The sequence below is a fragment of the Stenella coeruleoalba genome (assembly GCF_951394435.1).
Source record: "Stenella coeruleoalba genome assembly, chromosome: 2".
In the NCBI taxonomy this organism is placed as follows: Eukaryota; Metazoa; Chordata; class Mammalia; order Artiodactyla; family Delphinidae; genus Stenella; species Stenella coeruleoalba.
In genome coordinates, this window is record NC_137147.1 from 146,487,838 (window position 1) to 146,515,302 (window position 27,465).

Here is a 27,465-nt window from a genome sequence, read left to right on the forward strand (position 1 = left end):
TGAAACAGTAACCTAATACCAAACAATTTAAACACAGCCACTAATCCTTTTGAACAAGGCTGTGTTGGCAATTATGAAACAGGGCAGACGTTGGCAAGCGCTTTTGGAATAATTATAGGGTTCCTTGAGTAGTACAGTATAAATAATTGCGGGTTTAAAAGCGGTATTGTGAGCAGCAATTTTTACTAAAATTCATATTTGCTCCTTGAAACCAATATACGTCAAGAGTGCCTTGCTCCCACCCCCACGTCTCCACCTTGAGATCTCAAGGGCTTTGGAAGCTTTTGATTCCATTGCACTTTTAACTCAGCAAGGCAACTACAGGGCACATCTGGGCTGTAGTGAACAAGGGTAAGAGTGATGCATTTAATAAACGGGCATGAATGAAGTAATGAAACTCTTCCAGCTCTGGCCACCCGGCATGCTCCCAGGGTACTGGCATGCAGAAAGACCATTTTGGTACAGAGAGAAGCTAAGAAGTGCAGTGGTATCACTTTTGCCTGGCAAGTAGGGCACACCGAAGAAGATTATCGCCTCCTCTTTGGCTGATGATGGTGTGACTGCAAGGCACAGAGGACTGAGGCATGTCCACTGCGGAAACTCGTGGAGATAATACAGCTCTCAAATAGCCACAGAGACTTATTAAAATATCTGTTTTCCTCTCTGTGGAAATTCTCATTTTATCCTATGCCACAGGAAAGATGGGTAGGGATGTCAGGAAAGTAGGGGGTGGGGCTGGGATGGGGGTGGGAGAAAGCCAGGGTGACGGAGGGAGCTGGGGTTTTTTTTGCCTTTTTTTTTTTTTTAACATCTTTATTGGCGTATAATTGCTCTACAATGGTGTGCTAGTTTCTGCTTTATAACAAAGTGAGTCAGCTATACATATACATGTGTCCCCATATCTCTTCCCTCTTGCGTCTCCCTCCCTCCCACCCTCCCTATCCCACCCCTCTAGGTGGTCACAAAGCACGGAGCTGATCTCCCTGTGCTATGCGGCTGCTTCCCACTAGCTGTCTATTTTACATTTGGTAGTGTATATATGTCCATGCCTCTCTCTCGCTTTGTCACAGCTCACCCTTCCCCCTCTCCATATCCTCAAGTCCATTCTCCAGTAGGTCTGTGTCTTTATTCCTGTCTTACCCCTAGGTTCTTGATGACATTTTTTTTTCTTAAATTCCATATATATGTGTTAGCATACGGTATTGTCTTTCTCTTTCTGACTTACTTTACTCTGTTTTTAAAGGGCTCTGCTCTTGGGGTGAATGCTGAATAGAGGCCTTTCTTTTTCCAAGTAGGTGACTGTACGTGGCATCTTCTTGTCTTTCTCTTGATCCTAGTGGCTTCTCTTACCCAGGCTGAGAACTCCCCTGAGATGTTCACATCCTGAATGTTTCTCACCAAGCTAGCTAGTGTCCTCAGATAATGTGGTTTTTGTTTCAATTGCTGTTCCTGGTTTCTGCTCTCTAAAACCCTTTTAAACCATATTTTCCATGATTGTTCAGTGCTGGCTTTGGTATTTAAATAAGGCTTTCAATGGGTCATTAGCCCTGTAATTAATTCCAGCTATTTTTAAATGGTGCCTTGGTTATTAAAAGAGCTGCCATATTCTCAACAGCCTTGTCTTTCTTGAAGCATCCCTAAGCATTAGCTGATCTTTCCCTTTTTTTAGTGCCAAAAATATGGTAATTTTTTTTTCTCCTTTCAAATATATTCTTCATGGGTAGGAAGAGTCAAACATTTTGAAGGAGGACAGAAAATATTGAGCTGTTACACTTCTGCATGACAGCCTTGGGCTTTTATTTTTCTTTCAGATGATCTCAGCAGATAACCATCAAGGACTTCCTGTAGGCCAGGCCCTGCCTTATGTATTTTTTCACTTATGTTTTTAAAATCAAGATTGGTAAATCACAGGATTTGAATAGAAAGTGATTTTATGGAGAAGAAGTGGCTGGAAGAAAATCACTTTAGCCAGTTAGTTACAGAGCTAGAGTTAGAACCCAGACCACCTGACCCTTAGCCCCTTCTTTCCGTTTCTTTGTGCCTTGTTATATAATATTAACATAGCTGTTGGTCTCTGTGACACTAGAAGAGGCTTACCAATTCTAATATTAGCACCAGTGAGCGTGGCCCCATACCCTTGGCAGACATCACAGTCAACCACAGCACAGTGCATCACAACCAACATCTCAGGGATCCACTAGAAATCCATCTGACTTGGAAAATGAGCTGAAACCCACTTGCCACCTTGACCTTATAGTAATCCCAGGATAAAGCAGTAATGCCTGGTTCAGAAAAGCAGATGGAGATTAACTTTGATTATTGAGTATTATCTGAGATCAGATAAAAATACCAATAGCTCATACAATAATAGTTAATGGGGCTACCATTGTGTGCCAGGAACTGAGCTAGTTGTTTAGATGTCTTCTTGCATTGAGCCTCCTAACAACCCTGTGAAATCGTTACTATTACCTCCATGGTACAAATTACCATGAAGTTAAATAACTTGCCCGTGATCACTGAGCTAAGAAGTGGCCAGCTCAGCTTTCGGACCCAGGTCTCTCTATCTCTAAAGCTACTCCTTGCCATCTGACAGCCCACACAGGGTATCCATGTGCTGACCACTTGTGGACCAGCCCTCGATGTCAGAAGAATATTCCTACATTTCTCATCCTGAGACTCCCCCCTGCCTCCACCCCCAGCCCCAGCCTTTTTTCTTTCAATCCTGTGAGGTTCTAGTAAATGTAGTTCCGAAAAGAATGCTTGCCCCAAGTGATTTTGTTTCATCTTTTATGATAAATTAGGAATCCTTTCATTTATTTTGGTTCTCGCCATGTTTTCCATTGCTAGAAGGAAATGCCTAGGACTGTCTAGGATAGCTTTAACAACCCTTTCATCCCCTCTAGGGTACCAGAGAGTACATGCTAGAAGCAGGTGATAGAATCTCTAATTTATTCATTTTTTTGGAGCCCCTGCTGTGTGTCAGGCACTGAACTAGGCACTGGGGATATTGGATAAGGAAAAAAGACTCATCCCTGCTCTGTACCCCTTCCATTCTCAACGTGTGGAGACAGCTAATAATTATGTAGCATTCCAGGGAGTGATAAATGCTATGAAGAATGAATCCAAGTAGTATAATGGTAGATGACTTGGGGGTAGAAGGCTAGGAATGCCTCTGGTTTTTTATTTCCTGTGGATCCTAGCACAAATATTAAGGGAGACTTTAAAAGGCAAGTTAAGCTTCTGTATCTCTAGATGTGTCTGCAGTGCACAGTGGCCAGGACCGAGACTGGGGGAAAATGTCCAGTGGACACAGTTTTATTTCGATATAATCTTCCTCTTTGGTACCACCATCATTTTTTCAATCTGCCGGGACCTTATCTCCCTGATAGCTCTCTCCACCCTCAGCTGCCCAGCATTGTGTCTGTGATGCCAAAGCTCTTTGTGTCTCCCTACCACCACCACGGTGAACCATGAACTGTCCTGTGTTTTGTGTCATCAAAGTCAGGCCCCCTGCGGCTGCCAAGCCCTTGACTAGCCACACTGATAAATTAACCTCTGCTCACTCCTCCCAAGTGAGTGATTTCTGTTGACATTGGTTCTGTTCTTTCATCTGTGAAATGGGGAGGTTGGGGTAAACCTAGTTGGAAAGATGACAGGAGAGTGAGCACATGTGGGTGGAAATCTCTCCTGGGTTTCCCACCAACTTGGTAATCTCGGTACCTCTCCGAGCCCCAGTTGTCTTGGCTAAAAAGTCAGGCGTGTGATTGGGTGATCTCAGAGGTCTTCACCGCCTGGAATTCTGTAATCTGAAACGTTAGGTTTAGCTCTTTAGAACACACTAAACAAAACAAAAGCTATGATTCACAAGAGGCGAATCATACCTTTATTGTCTAACCCAGAGAAGGAGTTTCAGACAAGGAAGGGGGCCAGCAAGTATCATTGCAAGGGCAGTAGGAGAAATTATTCGAGGTTTTCTAACTTCCCTTCCTGAGAACAGTCAGTGTGATGGAATCTTATTGAGATTGTTAATGAAATGAGAACCGAGATGACTCTTCATATACCCAAACTATGTTTAATATATTAAACCTTGGAAATAGCAGGTTTTAATTAAGTCTGCCACATCTGCTGACCAAGATGTGGGAACTGAGCAGAGGCCAGAATGAGCCAAAGCATCAAAATCACTTACTTGTGTAAGTGACCAGCTTCTCCTTCCTTGGTGTCTGTCATTGTACTCCACATTGAGATCAGAGTGGTAAAGCCCTTATGCAGTATACGTTTCCTTTTGCCTAAAAGATATGAGATTATCAAGACAACAGGCAAGGGCACTGAATCCCTCTTACCAGTAATTTCCAAATGCTGAAGATAAATGCATCGTGGATCTAGTCTACATGGGTATATCAATGTGTTGCGTATGCCTTGTATAGCTATAATTATCACTCAATTGATAGCACTTATGGAATCCTGAGACATCTCCTTGGAGAAATCTGAAAGATGAAAAGATGCAACGTAATTCATAGCTGTCTTGTCTTCTTCTAAAAGTGTTGGTTTAGTGTGTTAAAGAACAAGTGGTCCACACAGAGCATCTTCTGCTCAAACTAAATTAGCAGGAAGAGCAGCAAAACCAGTGTGGTTCTGCAGAGTGCTCCTCTTGTTTTCTGTAAGTGTGGTAATGATTTCACACAACTGAAAACTTATTTCTGTAAGCCTGTGTTTGGTGTAATATTGAGGTGTTAATCCAGTCATTCATTGCTTGAACTGTTACTGTTTTAGAATTAAAGCAGCATTATTTAGATTCCTTCTTCATCTCTTTTGAGAGTCACCATTTACCTGATAATATATACCTCCATTTACATCTTTTGCTGACTGTCCTTGAGAAAAACAATGTCAAGAAAAAGATTAATCCTTTTCCAATGAAAGCTTATTATACACTGACAATAACTTTAATCTCCTTAATGTCCAAATGAAGAGGATTGGTAACTGATAACACTTCCATTGATGTTTTGCAGAAATGATTCTATAGCAAAAAAAAAAAAAAAAAATTCCTTTTTGGTGAGCACTAAAGGAAGAAACCATTGATACATAATTATAAATTCTTAGCCTTTAAACATTTTTTGAAATGAATATGTTGTGAATTTTGAAACTTTAAAATGCCCATCCAGATTTCAAGCCTTAGATGTTCCTTGCCTATACTTTTTACTAGGTCAAAAGCAGCTCACATATAAACAGTTATGTCCTTTGGTCATTTAGGTTTCAAATATCAGCTATATTTTGTTTTATAAAGTGATCTACGTTGTCCTTGTGAGTTCATTCATGGCTGGAAGAAAATCAGACACTTTGTATAAAGCAAAACTTGCAAAACCCTGGAGTCCTATTTCTGGCTGTTTCATAATACAAGTGATAAAATATAAATTTTTGTTTGGTTTGTAGATTAGAAAGGACATGGGAGAGGATGGAGAGTGACACTGTAGTTTGAATTTATAATTTGAAAGAAAGCATAGAAAATAAGTGATATAAAAAGATTACCATAAAAGTATCACCATTTTGCCACCCACCCTGCCTCCAACACCCAGGCGATCTGTGAGAATTCACCTTGGCTGTTTAAAACTCATTGCAATTAAAAAGTGATATTAAAAATAGTATACTACCACTTTAGCCAGTACAACACATATGTGATATCCCGGGAAATTGCAAAACATCTTCTTATCCAAAGTTTGGTACCTCGCTCTTAGAGTTTTGCAACCAAGGAATATAGCAAATACTGTTTTACATTTCACCTATTCCCTGATGCTTTGCTTGTTTCTTAAATTAATTCATGGGCAATGCATGGCGGGAGGAAAATAAAGAAAGCAAAATACACTGATGATATGGTAGCAAATACCACTTCCTAACACTAGCAACCTAAGACAGTAGCTTTATTTGCTTCTCTCTGGTGCCCAGCTTGATTGCATAGAGCAAAAGAATAGATGGCAGCTGTTTTTTAATGTGCTGTTAATTCCCTCCCAACCCAATATGCTTAATTCCTCATTCTTCATACCTTTGGGATTAAGTATAATGTTTTGTTGCTTGTTTACAGTATAGTCAGGCAACAGACACCGTACATAAAAGGTGCTACATATCATCAAACATATCAGGAATGCCAGAGAGTTCTGCTTTCATCAATAAGGCTTTTCCACTGTTCATATCAAGAAGTTCAAGGGGAGCAGTGTAAAGCTACTCTGCTGTTGTAATATTTTTATCCACTACTTTTTTTTTTTTTTTTTTTTGGCGGTACGCGGGCCTCTCACTGCTGTGGCCTCTCCCGTTGCGGAGCACAGGCTCTGGACGCGCAGGCTTAGCGGCCGCGGCTCATGGGCCCAGCCGCTCCGCGGCATGTGGGATCCCCCTGGACCGGGGCACGAACCCGCGTCCCCTGCATCGGCAGGGGGACTCTCAGCCACTGCGCCACCAGGGAAGCCCCACTACATTATTTTTGAACCAACTCTCTGTACCTTTAAATGTAGTATTCATACTTCTTGCCTTTCAAAGTTTGAGGATTTCGTCATTCACTTGCGGTATTCCTCAGAAAGGAACACGTTCTCTTGTGGAAATTATTGGCTAACATTAGCAAATTCAGGCCACCTGTTCATTGAAGAGTGTTGTATTTATTGGAGTACCTAGAATGGATTGCCCAGAGGTTCTCTTTTGGAAAAGTGCCAGCACGGTGCCCGAAATACCAGAGAGTGGGAAAGTCGTGGTCTGGACGGGGAGTGACTGCTGCACTCATGAAAACAGTGTTTGCGCGTGGCTGACATTAATGACAACCCAGGGCTGTGCGCTCACCGAATGTTTTCATTTCAGAAGAGCATCAAAACCACCGAGTCCTTTCAAGTCATCTTCTTTTACTGCGAAACCAGAAACCATGCCGACGGCGACTTCCAGTAATAACCTGGGTCCCAGCTGCAGGCTGTATTGAACTGCGTGTCGTATAATTTTCTAATTTGTGTGTAGGTAGTTGTAGCAAACAACTTAGTTTATTTCAGAGCATGACATCAGAAAGCACATTTTAATGCAGCAGTGATGGGTCATGAAGTCAGAATTTCCACAGAATCTGCTCGAATTGAACAGTAACATAAGGAGGAGGAAACGGGAGACTCAGAGGTTCCTCTCAAAGTCATTTACATTATTAGGTAAGGAGGCTGATTTTAGTTTAACAAATGTACTAGAAGGTATGCTTCCACGGGAACATTGCCCTGTCAAAGCAGTCAACCGGAGAGGCTAAACCTCTGTACCTAAAACACTGTCACGGCCCCAAAACTAATACGTGATTTCTCTTCTGGAACTGCTTTCAACTCCTTTAGCAAAGTTTTAGTGTTCTCCATAGTGACCACTGTTCCTCTGAAAAAGTGAATTTGATTTTTGAAAACAACCAACAGTTACTGCGATGAATAAAGAGAAGAAACCAAGCCAGGCTGTTTTCCTTTAAAAAAAAAAAAAAATGACTCTAAAGCGACAAAGGTGTCTTTCTCCTCTCATCTCATTGGCACTGAGAGCAGTTGCCAAAGAAGGGACTCAGAGTAGTCCTGTGGCAATGACAACATCACTACTTTGAAGATCAATGCTTATTCTGGGGTAGAGGCTGGTGCCAGTGATTTTGCTGGAAGAAAATACTGGCCACTAATTTTCTTCCTCCAGAATATTAATATGGTAGATAATGGCCACAACAGAAACAAAGGATGGTCAAAGGCCATCCTCTGCCACAGCACAGGAGCACCTCCACACATCCAGTATGTGTCCAGGATCCAGACGACCTTACCCTGATCGTACATGTTTTCGGTTGTGTCAGAATTACTATTCCCCTGACTAACAAAATTGTACAGCAAGTGTCAAGGGTGGGGAGTCGAATGGAGGAAAAACAAAAGGGAAACTCCTGCCCAGGAGGACCATGGAATGGTGACTTTCATGGTCATAATCTGATGGTGGTCACAGGAGAATTCTGACTGCAGCCACCAGTTGAGAAATCACTAAGATGAAGCAGGGTTTGGTTGTGGGGCAGCTTGATGCTTTTACTGCAGTCAACACAGAGTTCCATGGTTCCGGGCTGGGTGAACCTCACCTACTCGGCAGGGTTCAAGACAAGGGCACCCTGGGGAATTCGATGGAAACGTGAGTTGTGGCATTGAAGTTTTCTCCATGAGAAGTACTTTGGAACTACCCATGTTTTATCCTGTTTTGCAGTTTGATGTGTTTGGGTGTATAAAGATGGGCTTTCTTAAAGTTTCCTTTCTTTTAATGTCTGTGAAATGCTGCTGGATGATATGCAGAACTGCTACCTATCTTCTTGTCCCTATGCCTTTCTCGCAGGGGTTGTTTTGACTTGTTGCAGATGGAGGAAAACAACCACACGGGAGTGAAGGGAACGGCAGCAGAGTCCTGGAGGAAGCATTCTTACATCTGCCCCTCATGATCTCAAACCCCTTGGCTCACTAGGCCCACTGCTAAAGTCTTTGTGGCTAATCTCCCCCAGTTTAGCAATTACTCTCTCCATAGGCTGACCAAACATTAATTGAAATAACAATTAATATGAATTTAAATTCCTAGATTATTAAAATACGTCATTCGTTTAGGAACTAAAACCGTCGGGGTTTTTAGCTTTCTCCTATATCATCCTTTCTTCCTCCCTGTCTCGCGATTGTAGTTGAATAGAACGTGGGCCTGATAAAGTCAGCAGGGATGGAGAAACCACACAGCTGTTTATGAGGTTAGACGAGGAGTGAAGAAACGTGGTATCCGGTGGGGTGAAGGCTCTCCAGCCCTTTGACCCCTTGACGTACGTTAGACTAAAGGCAGCCTGATCACCACTTTCAAATTTTGGTTTTCTCCATTTTAATCTCTTCCTGAAAGCCCCTTTAAGGAAAGCCCCTGGAATGACGCAATATAAAAGTCACACAGACCTTTTTTTTTTTTAAACATCTTTATTGGAGTATAATTGCTTTACAATGGTGTGTTAGTTTCTGCTTTATAACAAAGTGAATCAGTTATACATATACATATGTTCCCATATCTCTTCCCTCTTGCATCTCCCTCCCTCCCACCCTCCCTATCCCACCCCTCTAGGTGGTCACAAAGCACGGAGCTGATCTCCCTGTGCTATGTGGCTGCTTCCCACTAGCTATCTATTTTACGTTTGGTAGTGTATATACCAAAGAGTATATATATAGAGAGAGTCCATGCCACTCTCTCACTTTGTCCCAGCTTACCCTTCCCCCTCCCCATATCCTCAAGTCCATTCTCTAGTAAGTCTGTGTCTTTATTCCCATCTTGCCCTTAGGTTCTTCATGACCTTTTTTTTTTTTTTTTTCAGGTTCCATATATATGTGTTAGCATATGGTATTTGTTTTTCTCTTTCTGACTTACTTCACTCTGTATGACAGACCCTAGGTCCATCCACCTCACTACAAATAACTCAATTTTGTTTCTTTTTATGGCTGAGTAATATTCCACTGTATATATGTGCCACATCTTCTTTATCCATTCATCTGTTGATGGACACTTAGGTTGCTTCCATGTCCTGGCTATTGTAAATAGAGCTGCAATGAACATTTTGGTACATGACTCTTTTTGAATTATGGTTTTCTCAGGGTATATGCCCAGTAGTGGGATTGCTGGGTCATATGGTAGTTCTATTTTTAGTTTTTTAAGGAGCCTCCGTACTGTTCTCCATAGTGGCTGTATCAATTTACATTCCCACCAACAGTGAAAGAGGGTTCCCTTTTCACCACACCCTCTCCAGCATTTATTGTTTGTAGATTTTTTGATGATGGCCATTCTGGCAAGTGTGAGAGGATATCTCATTGTAGTTTTGATTTGCATTTCTGTAAAGATTAACGATGTTGAGCATTCTTTCATGTGTTTGTTGGCAATCTGTACATCTTCTTTGGAGAAATGTCTATTTAGGTCTTCTGCCTATTTTTGGATTGGGTTGTTTGTTTTTTTGATATTGAGCTGCATGAGCTGCTTGTAAATTTTGGAGATTAATCCTTTGTCACTTGCTTCATTTGCAAATATTTTCTCCCATTCTGAGGGTTGTCTTTTCATCTTGTTATGGTTTCCTTTGCTGTGCAAAAGCTTTTAAATTTCATTAGGTCCCATTTGTTTTTGTTTTTATTTCCATTTCTCTAGGTGGGTCGAAAAGGATCTTGCTGTGATTTATGTCATAGACCGTTTTTGCCTGTGTTTTCCTCTAAGAGTTTGATAGTGTCTGGCCTTACATTTAGGTCTTTAATCCATTTGGAGTTTATTTTTGTGTATGGTGTTAGGGAGTGTTGTAATTTCATTCTTTTACATGTAGTTGTCTTACATGTAGCACCACTTATTGAGGAGCCTGTCTTTTCTCCACTGTATATTCTTGCCTCCTGTATCAAACATAAGGTGACCATATGTGCATGGGTTTATCTCTGGGCTTTCTGTCCTGTTCCATTGATCTATATTTCTGTTTTTGTGCCAGTACCGTACTGTCTTGATTACTGTAGCTTTGTAGTATAGACACAGACCTTTTTAAATCATTGCACTCTCTATGCCTGAGAACTCCCTACCTTACTGATGCAATTATGTTTTTGCAAAGTGCCCTGAACTTTGGTATAGGTTCTCAAAGAATATTTGTAAAATTATGCCCGAAGAAAACATTCTTCGAAATGAATTAGTCAAGAAAGAAAGGAAGGAAGTGAAGAAAGGGAAATAATAAATTCACTTTAAAATGAACTGTACTGTCTAATTGGGCAATGAAGTGTATCTCTTGAGCACCATTTAGCTCGACAGACCAGAAGAGGGGAAGGGATTTCTCTTTCATAGATGAAGTAATTCACTCTCAAGAAACATTTTGAAATGGACTGATATTTCTCTGGTAGAGTTACCTGCTTTGGTAAATTTTATGGTAAAGTAATCAGTTCATCTTGTCTAACTGACAACTCAAAAAGCTGATTCCAGGAACAGGAGATTGGCTTCAATAGAAATACTATTTGTTTATTTTAGAGGGTGGGGATGGGTAAGGACCCGGTCAAGCTTACTCTCCTGACTTATTTTAAAGGATGTTTTAAATGAATAATAATTCCTCATAAGTCATCCTTCTGATTGTTGGTGGGTGTGTTTGAGGTGTGACTGATTTTTTAAACAAACCTACCAAGGTTATGCACCTAAAAAAATCCTGTTCCATTCAGAATTTCAATTTGAGAGTCTGTACACTTATTCAACTTATTTTTTTCTAAGCCTTAATTTTTTTTTGAGCTCCATTTTTTGGAATTGCTTTCATTGACTGGTTTGGTTTCCCTTTAAATAACAGGAAACGCAAGATCAGGGCAGGTCATGGTGAGTAGTTAGGTTGATTTTCCTGGAGCACTGGAATGACTCCACTCACCCCTCTGGGCATTGGTTCCTCAACATCTCACAGGGAAGGCTCTTGTCTGATGAGTACATTTTGGTGTTACCACCAGACCTTGCTTCAGAGTTTACTTCTCTATGTCCTAATGGTCCCTGACATGGCCTTGGACTTGATCCTTGACATTTAATGCCTTAGACAGTTATAGCTGGGAACCATGTAGCTTGAGGGCCCAAAATGCTTCATTGGTGGCGATGGTTTTGTTTTGAAAAACACATATCAATGGGAAATAGATTTGCATTACTGATGCTACCTGCCAAGGGCTTTGCCTCTGTGGATTTAAAGCAAAACGTACCTATTGTGGGCTTCGACAAATAAAAAGCACCAAGCCCCTGCACAACCAAATAAATAAATAAATATGTAAAAAAAACCCCACCTGATTCGGTCCCAGAACCGTCAATTGAAATTGTTTACCTTGAAAGGAAAACCAAATACTTTATTTTCCATTCACACCATGTTACCATTGTGCTGCCCTGTCTCTTCTGTCAATATATGGCAGGGTATGGTATTGAAAGGAATTCTCTTTGACAGTAATAAACACTATTTTTTTTTTTTAGTAAGGCCAAAAAAGGGAGGGGACAGGTGTGTAGAAACAGAGTGTTCTAGCTCCAATGGGTATTATGCCGGAGCTTTTACTCTGGACCTTGACGAGAACATTTCAGTGTGTTCCCTTGTCTAAACCAAAATGCAATTAAAATGGACAGAGTGGTTGCCAGATGGGCTTCTCTATCACAGTCTATGACTACTTTTCCTGACTAGTGATCCCTGGTGGGTTTCGCCATTGAAGAGATCCCAACTGTTGGGGAAATGACTGTTCAACTCACTCACAATCATCATATCACCGTGTAACATAGCAGGACCGGATCTGACAGTTTATCTGGTGCAACACTACACCGAGGGGCAGGGAGTAGCTACAGTATTCCCTAAGAGGGAAGCTGAGCCCTGGAGAAAGAAGGTCACAAAGTTTCACACATGTCTGGTAAATTTCACTTGCTAGCAGGTAGTTTTAGAAGCTTCGGAACCCTGCAGCTGAGTCCCTTCCCTACTTCACCACACAGCTTTTAGAAGCCTGGCTCCCACTTCCTCTGCTTACCACCTCTTCAAGTTGCCAGCCTTGCTGTAGGCTTTACTTAGAAAGTGGGGAGCTGCTTAATACCCAGTGGTTTCTTTCCGTCATGCTTTGTACCTGCTTAGTGTTACTTCTCATATTAGGCCTCTGCATTAGAAACAAAGCCGCTGGGTCTTCCCTGGTGGTGCACTGGTTAAGAATCCACCTGCCAATGCAGTGGACACAGGTTCAAGCCCTGGTCCGGGAAGATCCCCCATGCCGCGGAGCAACTAAGCCCGTGCGCCAAAACTACTGAGCCTGCACTCTAGAGCCCGCGAGCCACAACTACTGAGCCTTTGTGCCTTGAGCCTGTGCTCCGCAACAAGAGAAGCCACCACAGTGAGAAGCCTGCGCACCGCAACTAAAAGTAGCCCCCGCTGCTAGAGAAAACCCGCGCAATGAAGCCCCAACACAGCCAAAAATAAAATAAATTTTAAAAAATAAACTACTTTTAAAAAATTTAAAAAAGAAAGCCACTGAACTCCATGTCTTTATCTGAAAGGAATATAATGACCTATCCCTCATCAACCTTCTTGCTCATTCCCACAACTCCAGTAGCAGCTCTTGCCAAATACTACTGTCCTTGAAAGATAGGTGGTGTTGGTGATGATGATGATACCTAATATTTATTGTCCCCTTACTATGTGCTATGCACTGATTCTATAAGCACTTGGTTACCCTATAATAAGGACATAGGGGTTATTTTAAAGGCTAGGAAAATAAGGCACAGAGATTAAGAAAGCTGTCCAAGTTCACATAGCTAGTAAGTGACAGGGCAGGGATTCAACCGCAGCCTCTAGCGCTTGCAAAGTGAGCCTCTCCACTTTACTTCAAGGTTGTACTTTTCTTTCTTCTTTAAAAAAAGTGTCCACTATCATCCGTAATTCACATACAGTGAAGCTAATATAACAAGATGACGTGGGCCAGTGGGTTCTGTGTACCCTCTTGTCATCCCTGGTGCCTAGTCGTGCAGGTTACCAGCAAGTGGTGGTAGGACTTACAGCTGGAGAGACCTGTGTGAGCCAGTAAGATGTGCCTGTAGCAGCTGTTAGCAATCAGAGTGTGTTTCCATCTGATGTGAAATGTGCCGCCATCACTTGTGAAGTGGATTTCAAAACGTCGCCGTCCTGAAGTACCAAAGTGTGTGAATGGTGCACTTTTACTGCAAATTAGAAAGATTCACTTATGCCAGTGATAGTGTCACACTCACTCAAGCTCTCTTTAAGTGACAAAGACACACATTGCCAAGTGCTGGCTAGCTGATAGGCGTATGTGCAGGACAGTCATAAAATGTCATCTGAAATGTTTGTCTGCAGGCAAAAGGAGCTCCTCAGATTGGAGGAGCAGAAACTGAAAATGGAAGAGGAAGGACAGGGTTGTGAACCTTATTTTGCTATCTTTCCATGGCTGTGGCGTTCTTACCCCACCCCTAGTGCATGACTTACATAAAGATAGATAGTTTCAAGGTAAACCCCCAAGATATACATTTTCTGTTGTAGGGAAGAATGACATTCATTAGGTGTTACCGTCTGGGAATTGATGCTTAGATGTCAGACCTTCTTAAAATAAATCTGACAATCTCTAAGCTCGGTCCAGAGCATCCCCTCTCCTCCTGTCTCACAACTACTTAATATCCTCAAGGCTCTGCTGCCTTTTTCTGTATTTGCCTTTCCAGTGAAGAAATAGCTAGAAGCTCCTGCTTTCCCCCCTTGGGAATAGACATAGAAAACAACTCTACTTCAGCTATCAGCCCATATTGTTATCCACTGTCTAGTTGATGTTATATATTATAACTAAATATGGAAACATTTCTTTAATAAGCAAGTTTAAAGAACACGTGTTTAGATAGTCAGAAAAAACTCCTTCGGGCACTTGTCTGGTCATTCCTGTGTCCAGCTGAACTGGTTGTCTTAGAAAAGCATTATAAAAGAGATTTTTAATTACCATTGACCTGCAGTCCAGAAATACATGACTGATGTTTTCGAAGGCTGAGAACTTGCCATATCTGTTGTTCAGATATCATTGGCTATGTCCTGGAAATTGGAGGTGGAGAACCTAGTAGAATTTGTCTTCTAGGAATTGGTCACTCATCCTTCAAGATCTTAGAATCTTAAAACAATTAGTGTGACAACGTGTACACTTCTGCTTCTGGCAAGTCTAAATAATTTGCTTGTGATTTTTTAATAAAAAACAGACCTTTCCCTGGTCTCTTGCCCAGAGTTCCATTCTCCCTATTAATTCTAGGGAGACTTTGTGAATTGGGAAACAGCACAAAGGTAGAATGGGGATCTGGGCTGTGAGATAATCCTCACCCACTAAAATGATCTGTGGACCAGGAAATTTTTGGTATCACCAGTCTGTGTTCCTGTGGCTATGGATGTGTTGTCATCTTAGTTCTCAATGGCTTAACATAGAGGAAAGCAAATGTATTTTCAAGGTTTAAAGTTACAAGTTATTTCCAGGTTTTTTTTTTGCCATGAATCCAAACAGTTTGGTTAGGGAATATTTCTTAAATGACATGGTCTAATATTCAATGAACAGTAATTGATCTTCACAAAAACTACCTAAGCTAATGGAAAGAAACAATAGGTTCCTTTGCCTGGTGAGCTATGATGACTTAACCTGGATTCTTGTTATTTTGACCCACTTCTGCACATCTTCAGCAGGTGATGGCACCGTTAAGGAGTCTAGAAATGGTGCAGTTAGAATTAGCAATCAGTAGCTGACTTTTTAGGCAGGAGACTTTGGCCCTTTAAAGAGGATTCTGAGACAAACAGAATATTTGGATTGATTTATTCAGTGAAGTATGATGCTATGTGCTAAGCATACAATGGACCAGACTCATAGGAAGCCATAGAACAAATAGATTTAAACAGATATCCTACTTGTTTTAAGACCCATTTCTGTGTCAATGGATTTTTCTGTCTTTGGACTTTGTAATTGAATCACCAGGTTTGTTTCTTTTTGTAACATTCTGTGTATCTATTGAAAAAATACAATCTTGTAAATTGAAGTACCAAGATCATACAATACCTATAAGTTGAGGTGTGCATAGGCAGGTGCAAAGTTAAGAGGGCTGTAAAATGGAGTGCTTATCTCTTGGGCTTAGGTGTGAGAATTTGGGGGTAATGGTGTAAAGTAAGGTTATTTCATAAAACGCAGTAAGAGTAATTTTGATGTTTTTGGTAAAGCAGAAACTAGATAAGATCTCCAGATTTGGTTTGGTTTTAAAGATGTTCTTTTCTGTTGTTGTGAAAAACAGACTTTGAATGATGAAAGCAAAGAGGTGACCCCATTGCTCTCAACTGTGAGCAAAGGAAGACGTAACCTAAATGTGGCACAATTGCTCTTGTTAAGGGAAAAAAAGGAATTGGTATCTAGAGTGAGGTTGATCGCTAGAAAAGATTAGCTGCAGTTCTGTGAGTCAGATGACATTTTTTTGGGTCTAGTATTATCCAGAATTATATAAGGGACACATACCTATTGTTGGAAAAGAAGTTTTTAAGAAACTCTCTTGATCATAATCTAACAACTTAGTAAGATAAGATGGATTCTTTTTCCTGCTGATATGAAATGGCTTAACCCACCCTGAGAGATTCAAGAGAAGGATTTTGATTAGACATTTCTGATTTCAAGGTCCAAGAAAATCTGCAAGAACTTCATATTGAAAAAATGTAGTTAATTCTAGAATCTTAGAAGGACCTTGAGAATAATTGAGAATAATTGGCTGAATGGCCAGTTACCTTTGTCTTAGTCCCTGATTTCACATAACCCCAGAAATCCTCAACAACAAGGATGCTCCGTTGTTCACAAAAGTGATAGAGATTAGATTAGGAAAGACCAAAAAAAAAAAAAAAAAGAAAAGTATTTGTATTGCTGATCTTAATGGCATCATCTTTTGTTGGGTGAGAATTTCTTCAGTATTTGACCTACTGGATAAGTAAAGTGGAGTATGAGGAAGCAGCTTCTCTTGCTGTTCAATTATTTTATTCAAGGTCTAATTGGTCACCAGGTAATTATCAAAAGAGATAAATTGAGGTCTTCTGTGCATGACTGTGTCGTAGGAGAATTCTAGAGAGAACTGGATCTAAAAATCAAAGCCATCCACTGTTCCTCTATATGAAAAATCTGTTTCTTCTCTGATTTGACAGAATTTCCCCATCTAGGGACAAAAGTACTCATTTGGATTTGGCTTTTAGCAGAGATACATGTGCATCAGGGAGTGCGAGTCAGTTTCTCTGGAAAGCTTAATCCAGTAGAGATTGAAACATATTACAAAGGATTAATATTCAGTTCCCATTGTCAGAACTACCTGCATATTCACAGAAAGCCACATGACAGCACATACTTGTCTTCCTCATTCTTCAGATATTTCCTGCGTACACAGCTCAGCTTTCTCTGAATTCATATGGGCTTTAACTCCTAGGCTCCTAAGTCTTACATGTGTAAAGCCTGAAGGAAATAAAGTTTCAAAAATCTAGTTTTGTCATATTTTAGCTTTAGTGTGCAAATGCTTGATCTCTTGAAGAGTTTGAGGTGTGTTTATGTGTATGTATTCGGCAAGTATATGTAACACTTTTTATTTTAAAAAATGATTTTAAAAAGCTGTTACATTTTCAGCAGAAGCCACAATCCAGTTAAAGCTTTTAAGAAGTGGCTTTAAACAGTATGTAAAGTGTAGGACTTTGGTCGGGGGGAGGCAGAGTAAGGTACAGGACCTGTTTTTGGATGGCTATAATTTGACAGGGTCCTTTGAGTCAGACATGAACTTAATACCAAGGGTCAGAATGTCGGAGGGCAACCTGTGTGTTTATTGTGTATAACAAGTGGGAATCATACCATTTCCAGGATACTTCTGCAAGACAACTGAAGCCCTGGTGAAGGGCTTAAGTTCAGTGACTTTGCTTGTGACGGCTGTTACAGAGAGGTGACTTCTCCATCTATGTGCTTTTTCTCTGAAGCTGAGACAAAGATAGTAACCTCTGGACCCATGAGTCCCTCAGGAAGGCATTTTGGAAACCAACAATTGAAAAAAAAGTTTGAGTCTAGTTAGCAGATGAAGATTACAGTTCTGTGGATTTTTCTTTATTCTCTTGGTGGCAGAGCCTGTAGTGGGTGGTGAGGGCACAGCGTCCTGGTCCTTGCCAAGAATGATATGCCAAGCTTCCTAAAGCTTCCCATCTATATAGGTCTTTTCGTCTTCAAAGAGCTTTCTGAGCATTCGTTTACCACCACCTGCCTGGGAGATAGGAGTTATTCCCATTTTATAGGTGGAGGGAGTGGAGGTGTAAGTGACTTGCTTGAGGCCACTCAAGGAGTTGAGGGTCAGAGGGAAACGCAGGAGTGCCAACTCCACTTTTTAGCTGGATCAACCTCCAGCTCTTTCTCTCTCATGGCATTTCCCCTTAAGAGCCCCAGATTGATGATAACATAAATCTAAAGTCATCAAATAATCCTGAGCAAAAAGAGACACCAAGTCTGTCTTTTTTTTTTCTTTGGTGGCTGCCTCTACAGTTAAACCCCGGGAAACCTAGACCTAGAGAAGAAGCCATTTAACCCTCCTGAGGTTCACTTTCCACATCAATAGAATGGGGCTAATAAGACCCACCTGCCTACTTCAGAGTTGTTGTGAACACCAAAATCAAAACAAGCTAGTGAGGACAAAAACTTGGAAAACCGTTACAGAGCTCTGTAAATATCAAGCATTACTGTTGTTGCCAGAAATGACCACAAGACTGCTCTACCAAAGGGGTAGGACTTTTCTAATTAGGGGGCTAACTGCTTTGGTGATGTTCCACTAGGATCAAGTACTATCATGAAAAAAATTGCAAAATCAGTAGAAGAAAAGACTGTACCGGGGACACATACCAGTATTATATTTAGTATATATTTAGTAGAAAAAATGGCTGAACAAGTTGATTTTTAGTTTGCAGAGTGTGTAGCTGGAACTCAGCCCTCCCCACCCAGGATGCCTATTGAACATGCCTGCACTGTGAAACAAATCCATGTTATACTCCAGGCCTTAGGTCCAGGGACAGAGTGTGCCAAACTGTTTGAAGCCCACAGTCTGTTCTTCCACCATGAAGATGTATTGCAAGCTCTCTGCAAACCCTGATGGTGGCCTGGGGCCTCCAGCAGCAGCGCTGAGAGAGTAGAGAGAGAAAAAGGCTCCCTCCCTCCAAGCTGTTCCAGCCACTCTGCAGCAGGGCTCACAGGCAGGCGAATTTCAGCCCCTATTTTTGCCCCCTTGGCTGATCCCCATGGGGCAGAGTCCTTGGAGACCCTGGAACTAGAGGTGGCCAGACCCAGAGGGGCTACAAAACTCTAGAAGTCAGGAGTTGCCGGAGTCCCTCCAGGAAACCAGGTGAAGACTCCCTACCCCCCCCCGCCGCCCCCAGCTGGCCTTGACATACAGGCCAGACTGCCATCCAGGCAGCTGCAGAAGCCTTTAATACCCCAGCAGTTTTAAACAGGGGATAAAATAAAATGACTAATCCATAAAGGACTCAAGCCATTTTGCCGAAAATAAAATCAAATGCCTTAGGGTTTTTCTTTTTAATCTTTATTGGTTTTTCTGCTTACAAAAGTAATACATGCTGGTTGTAAAAAATTCAAACGTTAGAGAAATATGTAACATAGCAGGTGAAAAGTCCTCCATATTCTCAGCCTTCCAGGAAAAACACGGTCAGCAGATTGGTATAAAGATAGGGGTTTTTTTGGTTTTTGTTTGTTTGTTTATAGCAGCAGTTCTTGACAGTTTTTGCAAGACACACAAAATTGCTTGGCATTCATATGTGTGACATAGTGTCATGGGTGTACCCAAAGTTTGGCCGTTTCCTGGCAAGCCAGCAGTAACCCCACCCTGTTCCGTCCAATTTGAGAAAGCATATGGTTGTGCAAGTGAGCTAGAGTGAAAGATCTTATGGGGATGATCTTAGGTCCATGTTAGTTTATTTTTTTATATGAACCAGTAAAAAACTTTATTTTTTTTTACTATTATTAGCAACAAATGCCTTGTGACACATCCCACACTGATTACAACATGCTGCTATGTTGTAGCAGTTAAGTGCCAACGTTGTAAAGGATCGCTGTGGTAGCTGGTATGAACTGCCTGTCATATTAGCTAGAGGCTAAGCCGCTTTTCTCTATCCCCGCTTTGGAAAGAGCTTAAAGTCTGCAGAAAAGAATTTCATTTCGCTATAAGGCAGGATTTCTTATCAACAATAACAATAATAATAACTGTGTTTTGAGTGCCAACTCTTTCTAAGGATTGTGTGTGATGTGCATATATATAGAATACATGTATAAAATAATCATATGTGCTGTGTCATTTATACATTATATCATTGAATCTTGAAATAGAAAACTGAGACTCAGAGAGGTAGGTGAAGTAATTTTCCCAGCCTTAAGAATCGTTAAACATTCATATTGGTCAGCCTAAGGTCAAAAACTCGGAATTTTATAAAATTGAGAAGAATGGTCTTAGAAGGTTGATGGTTATTTCCAGTTATGAACTAGTCAAGTAACTCCCAGAAAGACATCTTGACATCAGTTCTGAGTAGTATTAAGTTTAACCAGATTACTTGTGAGATGTCTTTTGATCCTTGGGTAATGGTTTCCTACCAAGAGCAGTATATTCCCGATGTTTGTATTGGAGTGATTTAGCTCGGCTATTCAGTATGATGAGAAGGGGGGTAGGGTGGAGAGGGAATAAGCTTTTGAGTTAAGAGAAAAAGACCAAAATGTGTCCAAATTCCAACCTTACTTCTTCCAAGCTCTCTGACTTTGGGCAAGTTATTTAGCCTTTCTGAGCTTCAGTTTTCTCATCTACAACAAATGCAGATAATGATGATAATGATAATACCACCTACCTCATAGAGTTGTTGGAGCAGCAAATTAGATAATGCCTGAGACTTTATAAGCCCAAATACATGTTCAATAGTATTGATTATTATCAATCTATTTAGATTATCATCGAGACATCACTCTTCACCCACAGAATGAAGTGATGGGTACAACTCTTGTGCAATTATATTTTTTAATACTTGGGCAGAATGGGCATTTTTCTCTGGACCACGATAAATCCAGAAATAGGTCCTGAGGAGCAAGTGAGGTGTTAAGAACGCCAGTGTCTTGTTACCTTTTATAATGAAAAGTAAAAAGCAAACTTTTTTACAGAGGTACAACGGTAAATGCCCGCCCAGCCTAAGGACCACTCGGCTAATTAGCACACCTGCTTTCCAGGATTTCCTGCTGCCCCGCCGCCACTTGTTGTCAGCTCCTTGAAACTGCAGAAATTTGCCTGTGCAGGTGTGGAGAGCCTGCTTGAATTACTTAGGGTGCATGAAAGAGCAAATTATTTAGGCAATAGAGCTGAAAATGTAGGCAAATTAGAATTTTTCATAGCGAGATTGTTCATTGTTAAGCCAATTCGTGATTATATGTGTGCGTGCATCTTGCTTCAGATATTCCGCTACAGAATAAACCTCTTTGCTGCAATGAATATGGATGTGGACTAATTTAATCAATATACTTGTGACAGTTGTGGTGTCTGACAGATTTCATCCTTTGAAATACTGACTGAGTCAATGTGTGCAGTATATATATGGGCCAAGACTCATAATTTTTGTTACAAGAAGATTATTTTGAAAAGACACAATACTGCCTGTCAGAAAATGGAAAAGCCTGAGGGATAGAAAGCAAAGGGCAAGGGGATTTTTGTCCTGTTCCCTCTTACTGGTCTGAAAACTCAAATTTGTGAAACTAAACTGCTTTCCTTTTGAAAAATTTGTAAGGCATTGACTATTTTTCTTCTCCTTGATACATTTGAATTCTGTAAATTAACTAAAAGGTGAAGGGAGGTGGATTTTGTGCATTGTTGGATGAAATGGAAGATTGAGTAAGTGCCCTGCTCCGATCAGCAAATGTTTACTTTCTGGAAAGATCAACACATGTGATAGATCACTTTCAGAGAATTTGCTTTTTAGAGCAAGTGGATTTTAGTCATTTCCTAAAGAGCACTTGCACCTGAAATTGTCTTCTGAGTTAAGAGAGCCACCCAAGGGGGTAGGCTAGTAGAATAGTTTAATCCAGCCAATCATAATATTGGAACCTGGCTTTGGAGAACCCTCCCATCACCTCACCATGAGATCCCTAGGGAAGCTTGTTCTAACTAATTTGGAATCTTTGACCAGCATTGCCCACTGGAGCCAAGCACAAACACAGTGCGGCAGGGGGCAAAGTTCTAGGCAAATGGCCCCTTGCTTGAAAATACAGGTCAGTCTACAGTGAGTCCATTCATACTAAGCATCTTGGCCTCCATGAAGTCTCGTAAAATATGCCTCAGCTTGAGTGCCCTGCAGATCTGAAAGACCCTGAGAGCTGAAGGAAGGCTGAATTGAAGACCAAGAGTTTAGGAGCCTGGCTCAGGCCAGTGTTCCTATGCAGTAGTGGCACCAAACTCTGGATTTATACTACAGTGACTTTCCCAACCCTCACTCCCACCCTCTCCCCAGCCAGCTGAGAGCCATTCCAAGGGTGGAAGTGCTGGGCCAGGATGTCAATCCCAGGGGCACCCCCATCATGATCAGACCCCTCCCTGCCAGACCTCCAGATCACTTGCAATGTTACAGGAGCTTTTAGTAGGCATTTTGGTCACTGCCTTAAAGATCATGATGTCACTGCTCATGGGTCATCCACTAGGAGCCCAGGCAGAGTGAACAGCAATACACCATTTTCCATTTGATCCAGATACATACAGTTTTACTCAGTGTTCCCTGTCTGGCCTGCCCAGAGCTTTCCTATCTTATAAAGGACTAAACAGATTTGCTTAATCTCTCCATTACTAAGATGGAATGAAAATAACTCTTGAGAGGCCCGAGTTTAGTGTTACTTTTAGTTTTGATGCTGACTTAAACTATAGGGCCTAATGAGGTTTGTCTAATTTCTGTGACTACAACTTGAGGTGAGACATAAGCAGAAGCAGCTCAGTGTCTGTCTTCTTTATTTCTTGTATGAGTTTTATTTAATAGGTGGTCCAAGTACTTTGTGTTGTCTAATTCTTCTCTTCCTTAGGGGTTGGGGTTGGGGTTAGGGTTAGAGGTTTCAGCTGATATCACCTTTCAGAATTTCTTTACTACCACTTGGCTTTTATGAGTCTCTGAAAAATGTGAGGCACAACCATCTCTCTGGAGAGCTGCAGACAATCTGTGGCACAAAACTTTGCCTTAACTATGTATTAAAAATATTGGAGGAGGGCTTCCCTGGTGGCACAGTGGTTGAGAGTCTGCCTGCGGATGCAGGAAACATGGGTTCGTGCCCTGGTTCGGGAAGATCCCACATGCCGCAGAGCGCCTGGGCCCCGTGAGCCATGGCCGCTGAGCCTGTGCGTCCGGAGCCTGTGCTCCGCAATGGGAGAGGCCACAACAGTGAGAGGCCCGCGTACCGCAAAATATATATATATATTGGAGGAGCCTAAGTGTGAAACATTATTAGAGTTTAGATTTCATAAAGAATTTTCCTTGAAGAAATCAAGCTAGTCTCTAAGACGAGGAGGCCGACTTGAAGATGACGGTTTTTGTTAAGCGTGATCTTATATTAAGTTGCATAACTCAGAATAGACATTTAGATAGTGTACAAAGATGCCACTATTGGGGTATTAGAAGGCTTGAGGATTATGGCACATTTATTGGAGGTGAGATTTTGAACAGTTTCTAACTCTGGATAGTGAAACTCAGGATGTCAACACTAAAAGTGACTGGTAGGCAAAGGACTCACTAAAGGCACTGCAGTACTTCTGGTCCCCTTGAAAGGATGTTAGCAGGGACACATGGTTTATAATGAGGTTAAGTCCAGTAATTTAATGTGTCCTCTTTTGAAGTATTGAATACAATATTGTATCAAATCCAGAGTAGGTGGCTGTGGAAATTACCCCAGGATATGAGATCACATTGGAAGAAAGGGTGGGCTCTGTGTATGTGTGTTACTTACATCGTGCGATACGTTCGTTAGACTAGTCATTGCTTTGTGTGAGGCATGGCACTAGGTAGGGGCTTTATGAAAATGAAATATACTTGGGCACTTGCAACTGCCTTTGTGTGTGTGACTTAGTAGGTAATCTGACATGATATCCAGTAGTGATAACCATGGAAAATAAATTTAGTGTAATGGAGCATGCCAGGTAAACGGGTGAAACTTGTCATCCTGTATATGCAGCTCAGTGTTGGTTCTTTATTTCACATATAAATTGTATTTAATAGGTGGTCCAAGTACTTTGTTTTGCCTAATTATTCTATTCCTTAGGGGGTTTTTTAATCCTTAATTATACTCTTTCCAACTCTGCTCAAGATATAATGTGTTATCTTAGAAACGTGCTTTAACATATTTGAGAACTTCGATGTAATATGTATGAATTACTTGGTTATTCTTCCAGTATGAGGCAACTGTAAATAATCAGTTAGATAGAAACACACGCACGCTGTACCAGGAAATCAATTTCCAATGTAAAGAACTCTGAAGCTACATATTCTATTTGTCCAGATTCATCATTTTTAAATTCAAATAGGATATGAACTTTATGGTTGAAAGGTTTTGATTGTACACAAGTCGACTAATTTTTAACACATGGGAGGTACATTAATTAAAAAGAGATGAGTAAGGAATTCTTCCCATCATATGTAACTTATTAATATTTAGAGTTGAATCATTTTCCTAAGTAGTTTTGGCTTTTTGGAGTCTGTTTTTCTCCACCAGCCGAGCTACAATGCTCAGCCCAGACAGGTTTATGACCTTTTAAAATAATGATGGAAAATGAGATCGGAGGAAACATTTTAGTATCTGCTTTGCTCTGAGGCCTAAACTGTGAACTCTCCAGTTCTTGAAGGCTTTGAAATGCTGATTCCAGTCTTCTTGTGGGTTCTTAAACACCTCCTCAAATGACCCATTTTAATAACCCGAAAGCTATTATATAACGAGCAGCCATAATTTAGTCCAGGGCTCTAGGGGGACCCTCACAGTTCAGCAATGAATAGTTAATGCAGTATAATGTTTAGCAGGTTATTAGTTTTCACTATACAAATGCTGATCAGGGAACGCTTTTATAAGGTGTTTAAAATAAAATGTAATTAACTGGTTGCGTGCTTCTGTTGCAGCTCAAATTGAAATTATTCCATGCAAGATCTGTGGAGACAAATCATCAGGAATCCATTATGGTGTCATTACATGTGAAGGCTGCAAGGTAAGCCTTTTTAATTGTTGTTGTTGTTTCTATTAACGTTAGGATGTATCTTTGTGACTTCTATTCTTTACTTCTACTATGCCTAAAAATTCAGCTCCTTGGCATTTTGAGTGACGAGAAACGACAGGACAGAATAAATATTTGAATGTTCATTACAATCAAGGAAGTTATATATATTTTTATGCCTCCCATCACAATAATGAGAGGCTGGAGAATAGTATTCGAGCATGGCTTGTTTGTCACTTCCAATCCCAGAATTGATTGAACTGATGAAAAAAGTCTCTTGGGTTATCTTTTTTCAAAAAAGAGATGACTCTAGACTTCTGTAAGGTCCCTGTTATAAGCTTTATAAGAAGGCGTTTCCAAGAAGTTTAATGGGAATGTGATTGAAAGTCTTATTGCTGGCTCACAGATGTTGACACGTCTGGCCAAATCATGGCAAGGTTTTTAGAAAGCACTGAGTTCTGGTCCTGGGGCCGCCCTTTGTCCCTATTGTTTTGGGCATGTCTTCATCTTTTAGTGACTCTGTTTCTTCATCTGTAAAGTGGCATTCTTCCTACCTTTTAGAACTATTCCAAGAATAGAAATAATAACTGTGAATAAAAGTCCTTATAAACTGAAAAGTGCTATTTAAATCTAATAGTCTTATTGCTGTTGTTACTATTTTAATTATTGCTGATGCTGATCTCAGGGCAACATGGACAGCACATGCATAATGTGGGAGTGGAAAATAGAGATGTTTATCCTAATCATTCAAGACCCCCGAACCTAGATTGCCTCCGTTATTCAAATTTCAATTTATTAAGATTTAAATCCTCCTGCTTATCTTGGAAGGGCCTTGAGACAGCTTATAGGATAAAACAGTGCAAAATAAACAGGAGAGAAGCTATTTAGACATGCATGAGGCCTCTGAGACAGTTGTGTGCCACTGAACCAGGCCTGAATTAGCCCTAAAGCATTTGAAGGCTAAAGCAAAAAGTAAAATCCACAAATTTGGTTAGCTTTCCTTTAGTGAAATTAGAAAAATACAATGTCAGAAAATACAAAACCACCTTCAGACACAAATAACTCCTGGGAGACTTCAGGGAAATTTGCCTTGTAGTTTCCTTATGTCTTTGTTTTACTGTTAATCATCATAGCACTTGCCACTTTGTGCATATGCAAATGCTTCATATTGATCCTATCTCGGGGAAGCTTGAGATTTTTGCACACCACCTACCATACTCCATTATTCAGAAATCCATCTCGGAACAGAAAAAGGACATTATCAGAAAAACTGATGAAATCCAAATAAAGTCGGTGGTTTAGTTAGTAGCACTGCACCGGTGTTAATTTCTTAGTTTTAATAAATATAGCATAATTACATAAGGTGTTAACATCAAGGGATGCTGGATGAAGGGTATAATGGAAATGTCTGTGCAATCTTTGCAACTTATTACTAAATTTAAAATTATTTCAAATTAAACAGTTTAACAAAATTAAAAAAAACAAAAATTCACCCACCTTTAGGAATAGAGAGCTTTCTACTCAAAGGGGATTTTGAATTATTCATCTCTATGGTACCCTCAAGACCTCAAGGTTCTGTATTACCAAGGGAAAAAATTATTTCCTCAATTCGTCCTCCCTCCAAATTAATTAATGAATTAAAATTAAACAAAATAAAATCAACGGCCTGGCCTATGTTATCCCAAGATGTAAGCAAGAGAGGTACCTGCCTGTGACAACTGTCCCTCCATTGATTGGGGGGGGGTTAATTCGGCTGATGTGGCTGGGCCCGTCACACTTCACCCTCACCCACTCTGTGTACGCACCTTCTTATCACTGGTAGAGGATGGCATGGTCCTTCTTGCTGAAGGGTGTATAGACAGCAGTGCTCCCCTACCAGGAGTTCTAAGCAGACTTGATTTTTGTGCATTGCCTATCACCTAGGTATTTTCTTAAGTGGTCTGGGTCCCAGGAATTAACCACGTGTGTACCATCATGCTGTTCACGAAACTGATCGCTCTCTCTGTGTCTCTCAGTAATGCCACATGTAGTATTATGTGGCAAATTGAATACGATACCTAGGAATGGTGCGCAGGGCAGGACCAGGGAGAAGATGGGGGCTACTTCATAGGAAGCGCCTCAACAATTCAGAAGATTAATTAACAACACGCTATTCAATAAAATCTGAATTCTCTGAGTACCACTGTGTTTACTGAGGCATAAACAATGTGTGTTTTCTTTTTAACACAATGTTTATTTATGACAGAAATAAAAGCAGTAAGAAAACAAAGGGCAGCTATTATTTCACTGTTGTCAGTTTTCTAGATTCCCTTCCAGATCTTGTACAGCCTCGGTGCCAGTGTGTTTTTCGGTCATCTGCAGTTCTGCTTCTCTTTCCTATTGACTTTATACAATGGAAATCACAAAAACAATCAATTAAAGCTTCATTTTATTAACAGATTGGGCCTGTACCCAGCCTTGGACCTGTACGGTAGCATGTGTTTATATTCGATGCATACAGTATTTGCCCTGCGTCATAGTTTCTGCTACAACTAACATTTTTTTTTTTTTATTGAAGTATAGTTGATTTACAACGTCATGGTAGTTTCAGGTGTACAGCACAGTGATTCAGAATCTTTTTCAGATTCTTTTCCCTTACAGGTTATTACAAAATAATGGGTAGAGTTCCCTGTGCTATACAGTAGGTCCTTGTTGCTTATCTATTTT

The 27,465-nt window shown here is 40.7% G+C and overlaps 1 protein-coding gene across 9 annotated transcripts in view; it reads left to right on the forward strand.

Annotated features, from left to right (window-relative positions):
- The window catches only part of RORA (RAR related orphan receptor A), a 1,120,706-nt gene that overhangs the window by 1,052,393 nt on the left and 40,848 nt on the right, over window positions 1-27,465 (forward strand). For 8 of the 9 annotated variants that reach the window (XM_079912654.1, XM_079912652.1, XM_079912651.1 and 5 more), the window contains one exon: window positions 24,668-24,753. In XM_079912654.1, coding sequence (XP_079768780.1) covers window positions 24,668-24,753 — 86 coding nt within the window. Of the gene's footprint in view, window positions 1-1,571; window positions 6,918-24,667; window positions 24,754-27,465 lie in introns of those variants that run through there. The other variant, XM_079912659.1, reaches the window with a different exon arrangement.